At 36.1% G+C, this 11,601-nt stretch overlaps 1 protein-coding gene across 1 annotated transcript; it reads left to right on the top strand.

The window, feature by feature from the left end:
- The first annotated feature begins 403 nt into the window (after positions 1–403).
- Positions 404–4,500, top strand: LOC104217730 (protein phosphatase inhibitor 2-like). Its single transcript, XM_009768049.2, has 5 exons — positions 404–584; positions 1,245–1,299; positions 2,009–2,124; positions 3,396–3,569; positions 4,008–4,500. Coding segments are annotated over exons 2-5 (522 nt in total). The 5' UTR covers positions 404–584; positions 1,245–1,297; the 3' UTR covers positions 4,238–4,500.
- Positions 4,501–11,601: the final 7,101 nt, after the last annotated feature.

Genomic DNA, 11,601 nt, shown 5'->3' with positions numbered 1-11,601 from the left:
GTCTTTAATTTTACTACTGTTGTTATCTTTACTATATTTTTTATCAATACTTTTTTTCTTCAGTATTTTTGTCTTAGCTTTATTTACTCTTGTATTTTTCAAACCTATTTTAAAAATATTTTTCTTGAGCTGAGGGTTTATCAGAATTAGTCTCTCTACCTTACACAAGGTAGGGATAAGGTCGGCATACATTCACCTACCTCAGACCCCGCTTGTGGTATTATACTGGGAATGTTGTTATTTGATGAAAATCAAAAGTGTTACTTTTGATAAACTTAAAGGACTGAAATTGCTTAAGAATATATTTAAAGGACTGATTTGAAAACTACTCTAAGAATAAGGGACCATTTTGTCATTTTTCGGCATTTGGTCTATGGATTTCAAACAAGCCCAAATCTTTTCTAGTCCAGTCCCTTTACATGTTCGGTTGACAACAAGCTGAAGGTTTCCAAATTCAGACCCAAACACCGCCAATTTTTCAATATATGACGGCGGAGTTCATTTTGTCAAAAGCGGATTGAACGACGACCAGAAGACCAGTCAACTTTCTCCCGACATTGCGATCTCCCAATTCCTAGTTCTCGGTTCATCTCTTTTACTCTAAGATTTCTTGATTTAATTTTGTGGCTTATATGCATTCTAGGAGAATCCAGGGTTTAAAGTCAATTGGTTCAAAATAATTGTAACAGATTATTATTATACATGTGTTGAGCTGATACTAATGGGCATAGTTGAACCTTCTGAATTGTTCCAGATCCACCACTGTTCTCAGTTTGTAATAACTGGAAAGTTCTGGTCTATAAATCTGCCTTTTAAGATTACTAATCATTTTTCTGAATAAGGGCAAAGATGGGATATTCATATGCTTAGGTGTGTTTGATATGAAGAAAAGTGTTCTTTTTTGGTGGAAAATGTTTTTCATTGAGAAATCTGGATCATTTTTCTATGGTTTGGTTAGGACTTAGGTCTGAAAGTAATTGTACAAGTTGAATGCTAGAGTTTAAGAATATTGTTTTTTTTTTTTGATATTCTGATAGTTGAAGATAATATCTAAGTGTTGGTTAAAACTAGTGGTGTAAGTAACCATTGACTTCCTCATTTGGTGGGTAAAAATATTTCCGCGATGAAAATGATTTCATTGAGAATCTCTGCATACCTAACACATCCTTTATATACTCATTAAATCTAATCAGTCTTTTTTTCTGTTTTGGTTTGCTTATATTATCTGTATGTTTCTTTTTCAGGATAATCGGTTTAGACTACAACAACTGAACGAGATTTGATCATACTAGGGCAAATGTACTGCCTTCATTCTCTGTAAATTATATTTTAGTTAGATCAAATTCAGTTGCTAATGTTTGTTTCATGGACTAAGATTAAGAAAGGAAATTCTGTTGGAATATGATGTTTTTATAAGTAGCCTGCTGTTGACTTAATGTGCTTTTCAGCACTCAAATACCAAAATGTATGTTTTATTAGGAGGGTAGAATATATTTTCTTAGCAAGTTTCACCTGGAAATGCTGCGGTCCTTAAAAGGACGACTTAAGTCAAGGCGGATCATTATTTCTTTGCTGAAGGCACTATTAGGCCCCCTAAGTTCAAATTTATTTATCCACCAACAAGCTTTATAACTTACTGGTTCCGATGGGAGTTTCCAACACAGTAGGTGATGGTTCAATTCTCACTGTTCCCTTTTCGCTGGCCCGTTCCCCCGCTCCCTTAGTAATAGAAACTTCCAAAGAAAAAGTTAATTGCCTTGACCTACCTTTATATCTGGAACTTGAAGTAGGTTTTTCTATAAACTTCTCTCTAGCTCGAAGAATTTAATTATATTCTCCCTATAAAAATAGTTAAAGAAATCCTCGTAAAAAGGTAAGGAAAATGGGGTCTAATTGTTTGACCTACTCTTTTTAGAAGAAGCTGAACCTATCTGAGTTTTGCTCGTGCAATTAGTATTGTTACTGATGTTATTTAAGTGCTTCAGACATTTTTTTCATTGGTGTGCAGGGCACGTGTACAATGGGATGAGGCAAATTTGGGAGAAATTGAGGCAAATAAACCAGTGAGGCAGAAAATAACTGAACCAAAGACACCATATCACCGCATGACCGATGATGATGATGGTATGTTCATGCAATTTCTATTAGTTTCCTCTTGCCTAGTCTTTAGAATAGAACCTTCTTGTTATGCATCAACATACAAATTTGATGGTGATGTGTTGCAAATTCTGATTTTTTACATGACAATTAAATAGATGAGATGTAGTTAATTTGTAGTTACTAACCTTTCTTACTTGCCCTCAATTATTAGCTTCTACCGAGGGATGATCTTGAAGTATTATTACAGACATCATAAGAGCTTCTGTGCTTCGTGGCTTAACCCTCTTGAATGAGTCTCATTCATATTGATGATCTGGAATTTGACTTGGTTTTGGATTTGATTTTTGTAGATAGTCTGATTAAAGTTAGTTTGTAAGTATTTCTTTAACTCCAAATGCTGAAGTTGATTTGTTATTTTTTTTTAATATTTCTATAGCATTAGAAGCTTCTCATTTGATGCTCAACCTTACTACACTTTTTTAAATTGTGGTAGTTGGAACTTATCACTACTTATGTTATAGGCACTTGGAACCTTTGGGATTTTCTTTAAAGTATGAGCATTAAATGCTTGATGATATATTATGTTATTGGTCTAAGACATCCAATTATATTATGTAAACTGAGATGTTCAAAATTTCTAAAAGGGTATTTGAACAATTAGAAACAAGCTGTATTCGACTTAAGCAGTTATCTTCTAGGAAGTGTTTTTTTACCTTTGAATTCTCAAATTACATTAATGACACTTGATTGAAGGGAAAATTTGATAAGCACGTGACCTTATACATAAACACATAAATATATATATATGGATGTTGTGGTCTTGACCGCATGTTAGTGTTGAGATGTGCGCCTCTTCATAAGCTTTAAAATGATCCCTCTAGACGTGGTCTTTATAAGCCCAATCCACATTATGCCTTGCTTTTCTCCTCATGTTATTAACTGAATTCGGCATTTGATGGGACATTATGTGCTTTTTTTTCTCTCTACTCGTATGGATTTTCTTTTTAAAGGATATCATAAAGGTAACTATGTGAGCATGAGGTTTTTACCGGAGTCTATTTTATTTCACGTACAAATAAATTATTGTAAGTTTTTACTATTTTCTCAAATCAGCCTGGCATTCTTTGATATTGGGTTGATTTGAAAGTTGGTATTTTAATGTCAAATAGGGTTATATTATAATGCGTGGAAAGAACATGTTAAATGTGAAAATCATGTTAATATGCCAGTACTAGAACTATAACTTTTTCTTTTATTGCTTTTCCACTTTTATTCTGACTACAATGATACTGTAGGATCTCTCTCTTCTCCGTGGGATAGCTTTGAGGAGGCCAATGGTGATACAATACACTCAGAAGTCGTATCCAGTGGATTGAGTGACATGGCTTCTTCCAGTGGAAATAATTCCAGACAGTCTGGCTGGACATCTTCTGAGGATGAGGCTGATATCATGGACCAAGATGATGAAGGTCTAGTTTTATCTGTCCTTTATGTTTCAATAATGTGGTTCAGATTTCTTTTCTCATTACACAGAACTTTCTAATAGATACTCTTCTGCAACTATAGTATGTTCATGTAAAAATAAAATCGTCAAAAGCCATCTTTTTGACACTCTTTTTGTGTGTTTTCTCATTGCCTATGGGTTTCGGCGGCAAGACATTATGCTATAATGCTCTGTAATCGGTGCTGCTGCTTTCTTGCCTAGTTATTTTTTGTTATCAACTGCTTGCACTTTTCAGTTCTTTTAGATCAGCGACTTTTGGTATTTTTTCTCTTATTTTATTTGGATCTAAAGAGGGGATGGGTCGGGTTGCAGCAATGACTTCTATTATGCTAGCATGTTTGTAGACTCTACTCACAACCAACTGTTTTCTGGTCTATATTTTTTTTGTTGTTGCTACGAATAGATTCTGGTTCAGAAAGGAGCAAGAGCTTTAGGGAGCACAGGCGAGCACACTATGACGAATATAGGAAAATCAAAGAACTGCGTCGAACAGGCTCCTCTCTTGAAGATGCATCTGATGATGAGATTGGGGACCTTGAGAAAAGGGATGGGAGGTGTAATACATCATCATCATTGACAGCTGCTGTTAAGGGCATTGACATTGCGGAAGGAAGCACGGACGCTTCTAAATAGTCCTCTGTCTCTGCCAACTGAACATGGATCGTCGCGAAAAAGTACAGTATTGATATGATCTTATTTCCAAGAAGGCCGTTATTACAACCCATCGTTTTTGTTTTTGATATGTTCACTTTTGCTTGTAAGTTGTATATAGGTGGTTTCAAGATATTTCACATATGGGAGGAACATCTTCCATTCTGTGACTGCCATAACTTTTCACCGGAAAATATTGTGAAATCACAAACTACTAATATCGACTTCGTTACTGTTGTTTCGTAGTTATCATTGTTGACATGTTTGATTGCTGAATCTGCTCAGTTTTCTGGGAATCATGAGTCATGAGAGTATTAAGTTTGCGACGGCTTTGGGCCTTTTCTTTTCTACTTGTGCTGAGTTTCCTGAAATTTGACAAGGTAGTAAAATTTTGTAAACCATAAAATTGTTTTGAAACAGAATACTTCGAAGCCACAAGCAGAGTTCTTGAATGTATACAAGTTTGTATACTTTTGTAAACTATATAATTGTTGAAATACAACATATCGGAGCCATTTTTCATTCTTGCCTAGCTTGCAGATTACTGCTCCTCGTTGTTACATTATTGGTACATAACATGTAATATTTGGCTAGCTTTGTGGAAGTTGATTCATTGCTTAGTTCATATAGTTTAAGGTTGTCATAAAGTTTGCCATAATAATTAAGGGTTAAATGAGAAATTTAAGTTATTCCCTCCGTTTACTTTTATTTGTCCACTATTGACTTTGCACACCCCTTAAAAAATAATAAATAAAGTGCATAATTTACCATGACACCCATATTAATTGGTGTATAGTCTTAATGGATTTGAAAAATGATTTGGAATGAGTAATTAATGCTAAGAGCAAAACAGGAAAAATAAGTTATTTTTCTCTTGATATGCGAAAGTGGACAAGTAAAAGTAAAAAATTATTTTTAGAATAGTGGACAAGTAAAAGTGAACGAAGAGAATATATTGTTGCTCCCTAACGCACATGCAAGTATACGTGGTCATACAAGTAATAAAATAATATGTCGAGTGTCGAACCCACAGAGACTTGTATCAACTACCCACTAAACTCACCAAGATTGTTATTCAGTCGAGCCAATTCGAGTTCAAGAGTTTAATTATACTAAACTATAATTCTAGTAGTAACTAAATTATCAAGCAGCAAAACAGTTGTTTTGTATTCAGTAGAGACAAATATTCCATGGTTGTGATCGATTTACCAATCCTATTGTGTCCTAGTTAGCTCTCCCTTTCGAATAATTCACTCATGCTTGCTAATTAATCGAACAATTGCTCTTATAGCCTTCTCCCGAAGTACTACTCGCCTATTCAATATAGATTAACGCATATATTCCTATAAATCAATCTATTAAGAACACATTAAAATTACGATATTTAATTAAGCACGGTGACTAGGTATATTCCTATCCTAACCACAGCTCCACCCCTTCAGAGTTAAGATCGTGCTCTCTTCAATTCTTCTCTAATCTAAACATGGCTTTCCTAATCATAGAATAAATAGTAAATAGAACCTAACTGCTGGCCAGACAATTAAGCAATTAATCACAGAATTGAAGAAACAACCATATATTGGTGAATTATAATCAAGGTTAAGTCAACTTTAAATAACAATATTCATGGCTAAATCACAACCCCAGAATTATAGGTTTTAGCCACTCATAATCGCAGTAACAACTTTCCAAGTATTTTGCATAAACAAATTACAAAGAAAAGATGAAGGAATAAAGAACTCGATGATTTTCTCCTTTAAAGAATGTTCCCAACGTCTTCTCCCTTCCAAAATAGTCTCCTTAGGTCTAAGGTGTATCAAAAGTCTCAAAAACAATATTTTTACATGTATTTATACCAAGCAGGATCGGGCCCAGACGAAAACACCTTTTCCTATGAGAAATAGGATTGTGACTCTGTAAAAATTGACAGAGAGCGTGCAAAATTGACAGCAACAGAAAATGCGCAGCGCAGTTCCCCACATGCCGCAACTGTGGTAGATTCTCAGAGTCTGCCTTTTTGCTTCGTTTTTGAAGTCCAGACGTGGTTCTCGACCCCCGAATGCAATCCTGACTTAATCCCTTGAGCTTTTAATCAGACTTCATAGCTCCAAATAGCTCGATTTCATTCTGTAACAACTACATAGCTTGGAATCACTCCTACAAGGCATAAAATACATATTAGTACAAAACACTAGCGATTAAAGCTCAAACTGCGATAAACGACTAAAATATGTAATTATAGCCTACCATCAACACCCCACACTTAAACCATTGTTCGTCCTCGTGCAATCAAACTACACTTTATATAGACACAACCTATTTAAATAATTCTCTTAACTCATCATACCAAGAATATTTAAAATAGACTAAGCACAAGAGTGTAACATCTTCACCTCAAGATTTGACTCACAAGTACCACACATTATTCACAACTCACTCACTTACTCTAACATAGAGGTCAATGACATTACCTTTCCTTCATGAATCAAGTGCCCTTACACAACAAAAGAGAGTAGTTCCATACACAATAAAATTTAAGAACAATTAGGAACTCAAGATAGAAAGAATTCACTCATTCTCAGAAATAACATTCATATGCCACAAAAGATACACCATAGGCTTGCCCGTAGTATACTACTCTATTAATCGTGCTCATTCAGTCTAGAATCAATTAAGACTTTAATTGGTTGTATGTATGTTGCGGGACGGGTAGGATACATTTGGATATAAGAGTGACTATACCTCCCTAAGCATTTTAATACATACACTTTACCTTTTAAAACCCCATACTTATGTCAAACCATAACTCCACCTTCACATTAATATACATTAACTCCATACTTCATTAAGCACAATTACATCAAGAGTTACCACTATCAAGGAATATTTTCCACAATAATACAAGTATTTTTTTTCTTTCTTTTTCAATTCAAGTGACTCTTACTTTTTCAAAACAGTGCACCTTTATTCTTATTTTATTAGTTCTACTCAAAATCCAAACCAACCACCCCACACTTTAACTTTTACAAAGTTCATAACAATTCAAGTGCTCATGAGAGGTGAAAAAGTTCAAATAGATGGTTAATTCAAACAAATGGGTAAGACTTGTAATGTGGTTGACAAAGAAACAAGATTACATGCTCAAAGGGTTAACTATGATACATAACAATTAGGTGGGTAAACTATATATATATATCTGGCTCAACAAAGAAATGCCTATATCACTTTCAAGACTGAACAAAACTACTATTTCGCTTTGCAAACATACGGGAAAAGTTCTAGACATCAAATGGAATGCACAAAATAACACACAAACCTCACACACACATGACACATACTCACTCAGGATTGGACTCATCAAGACACTCTAGTCAAAGCAGTTAAGCTAAGTTAAGATTATACAATTTAAGGTACTTATACAAGAGTCAAAAACTGAGCCTAAGCGTCACAACTAAAGCACTCACTATTATCAAAGCATAACCAAGTTAAGAGATATTTCTTCAATTCAATTCATTGCACAATGGCTCCTACTCCTAAAAAATAAAACTAACTACACCGGTTCAAACAAAACCCTTGGAAAAGAACCGCGACACAAAAAAAAAACCAAGAGGTAATTGCTACACTACCTACAAAGAAAATCTTTTGTCCTTTTTCTTTCTACTTAAATTCCTCAAGAAAACTGTCTAGGAGATCCATCATCAGGAAAAGTCCCAATTTTCTGATTTTTTTTTCTTTTTTCATTTTTTTATTTTTAACAAAAACTACTACACTAATAACGAATACTACAACTAAGCTAAGATAGTACAGAAAATCACCCAGACGGTCTCCTCACCCCACACTTAAAATTATGCAATGTCCTCAATGCACACTATTAATAACAAGAGGGTAAAAGAGACTCCTTAGTAAGCCAAGAATTAGCAGCTCACGAGATACTCAGACTTCCCCCGATTGTTATCCTTTGTGTGGGCAACCCACACTTAGTTCTCACCATCTAGCTCGCTTTTGTACTCTTCCAATGACTTTTCTTCTTATGCTTATAATCCTACAAAAGAAAAATAAACACTACAAAAATAATATAATAAAAATAAAAATAAAATAAAAGAAAGCAGTAAAGCTGGGTTACCTCCCAACAAGCGCCTGATTTAACATCGTGACACGATGCATGACCTTGCTTAATCATCAGCGAGCAAAACTTTGGTCTTCTCACAATCAATTATTCCTCCCCAATAGTGCTTGACTATGTGACCATTTACTAAAAATTTCCTTTCTCCATTTAAAGCACACAACTCAATTGCACCATAAGGAGTGACTCTCACCACCTCAAACGGGTATGACCATCTCGATTTTAACTTCCCAGGAAATAGCTTGAGCCTAAAATTGAACAATAATACTTATTGTCCTGGATCAAAGTGACATGGCTTGATATGCTTGTCATGCCATCTTTTCGTTTTCTCTTTGTATAGATTATCATTCTCATAAGGGTGCAGCTTGAACTCATCTAACTCATTTAACTACAAGAGTCTCTTCTTGCTTGCTGCTTCAAGGTCCATATTCAACTTTTTAATGGCCCAGTACGCTTTGTGTTCAAGTTCAACATGCAAGTGACATGCCTTCCCATAAACAAGCTTATACGACGACACCCTAATTGACGTTTTATATACAGTTCTATATGCCCACAAGGCATCATCTAACTTTGCAGCCCAATCCTTCCTATTCACACTCACCGTTTTCTCTAAGATTTGCTTTATTTCTCTGTTAGACACCTCAGCTTGTCCACTTGTTTGCGGATGATATGTCGTAGCAACTTTATGGCAGACTCTATATTTAGCTAGAAGGTTATCCCACAACCGATTGCAAAAATATGTCCCTTCATCATTAATCAAGGCACGTGGAGTCCCAAACCTCGAGAATATGTTCTTTTTTACAAACACAGCTACCACTATGGCATCATTTGTTGGCAATGCGATCGCCTCTACCCATTTTGACACGTAGTCAACTGCTAGCAAGATGTATTTGTTTCCTATGGACAATGGAATGGTCCCATAAAATCTATCCCCCCACATATAAAAATTCTCGACCTCCATGATGTTATTCAAGGGCATCTCATGCATCTTTGTGATTGTTCCTGTTCTTTGACACTGGTCACACTTTTTAACAAATACATGGGCATCCTTGAATAATGTTGGCCAAAAGAACCCGGATTGTAATACCTTCGCAGCTGTTCTATTGCCTCCATGATGGCCCCCATAAGGTGATGCATGGAAATCATACAACACTAATTCCACCTCTTTTTCTGGAATGCATCTCCTCATCAACTGATCAGTACACTGCTTATACAAGTATGGCTCATCCTAATAGTAGAAGTTCACATCAAGTAGAAACCATTTTCTAGCTTCAGATTCAATTTCAGGAGTAAGTACCCCACTCACAAGATAGTTCACATAATCCGCGTACCATGGGGGAGGGTCTTGGGTGATAGCAAAAAGTTGCTCATCAGGAAATGCCTCTTTAGTTTTTCCACCTCCTCCGCGTGGTCATGATTTTCCAGCCTTGGTAGATGGTCAGCTACTTGGTTCTCTGTGCCCTTTCGATCTCGTATTTCTACATCAAATTTCTACAATAACAAAACCCAATAAATCAATCTAGCCTTAGATTCCTTTTTTATAAATAGATACTTGATTGTTGCATGATCCGTATGGACTATGACTTTTGTTCCCACCAAGTATGCTCGAAATTTCTCAAAAGCTTACACAACGGCTAACAACTCCTTTTCAGTGGTGGTGTAATTCAGCTATGCATCATCAAGAGTCTTACTCACATAGTAGATGGAATAAAATAGCTTATCCTTCCTCTGGCCTAGAACTGCCCCAATAGCATGGTCATTTGCATCACACATAAGTTTAAATGGTAAGGACCAATATAGTGTTGCAATAATGAGGGCAGCCACCAACTTCTTTTTGAGCTCTTCAAATGCCTTCAGGCAAGCATCATCAAAATTGAAAGTTACATCTTTTTCAAACAACATACACAAAAGAGTAGCAATTTTTGAAAAATCCTTAATAAAGCGCCGATAAAACCCCGCGTGTCCCAAGAAACTCCGAACACCTTTCACAGAAATAGGTGGAGCTAATTTTTCAACCGCTTCCACCTTCACCTTATCAACTTCAATGCCACTCCTAGATACTCTGTGACCCAACACAATGCCTTCCTGCACCATAAAATGACATTTTTCCCAATTCAACACTAGATTTGTTTCTTCACAATGGGCTAACACTTTGCTCAAATTCTTCAAACAATCATCAAAAGAAGACCCAAAGATTGAAAAATTATCCATAAAGACTTCCATCATATCGGTGAAAATAGCCATCATGCATCTCTGGAAAATGGCTGGTGCATTACAAAGACCAAATGGCATGCCCTTGAAGGTAAAAGTACCATAAAGACAAGTAAAAGTGGTCTTCTCCTGATCCTCTAGGCATACGACAATCTGGTTGTACTCTGAATAGCCATCAAGGAAGAAATAATATTCATGCCCCTCCAACATGTCCAACATTTGGTCAATGAATGGAAGTGGGAAGTGGGAAGTGGTCTAGGTTGCTTTGTTGAGCCTTCTGTAATCAATGCAAACTCTCCACCCCTTCATGGTGCGAGTAGGAATTAGCTCATTTTTCTCATTCTCTACCACAACCATCCCCCTCTTTTGGGCACATATTGCACTGGGCTTACCCAGTTGCTGTCAGAGATAAGAAAGATGATACCTGCATCGAGCCACTTAATTACTTCCTTCTTAACGACCTCTTTCATAATGGGATTTAATCTCCTTTGTTTCTTAACACTGTGGCAGTATTCATCTTTCAGAAAGATTTTATGCATGCAAAATGATGGATTGATTCCCTTGATATCAGCAATTGTCCACCCAATAGCCTTTTTATGCTCGTGAAGTACTCTGAGCAATTTTTCTTCTTGTACATTAGTTAAGATGGATAAGATAATCACTGGCAATGTCTTAGAGTTCCCCAAATAAGAATAGTGCAAATGCGATGGAAGGGGCTTTAGTTCTAGCTTTGGAGCTTCTTCAAAGGATGGCTTAGGAGGGGTCAGAGTGACAGGCCTGCCCAACTCCTCAAATCTCCCAAACCCATGGACATAACTACAAGACATGTCTAGTACTTGCTCAATTTCTCCCATCATCTCATCTTCACTGTCTTCTTCATCCCCAATCAAAGCTCGTTCAAAAGGATCTATGGGCTCATATAAGGCACCAATGATGTAGCATCACTTTCCACCATATAAATCATGGATAACTCTTCATAGGCTAGAAATCTGAGTGCTTTATACACATTGAA

The sequence above is a fragment of the Nicotiana sylvestris genome, chromosome 11 (assembly GCF_000393655.2).
Source record: "Nicotiana sylvestris chromosome 11, ASM39365v2, whole genome shotgun sequence".
In the NCBI taxonomy this organism is placed as follows: domain Eukaryota; kingdom Viridiplantae; phylum Streptophyta; class Magnoliopsida; order Solanales; family Solanaceae; genus Nicotiana; species Nicotiana sylvestris.
Note: the sequence above shows the minus strand (reverse complement) of the source record. Positions and strands in the feature narration are given on the sequence as shown.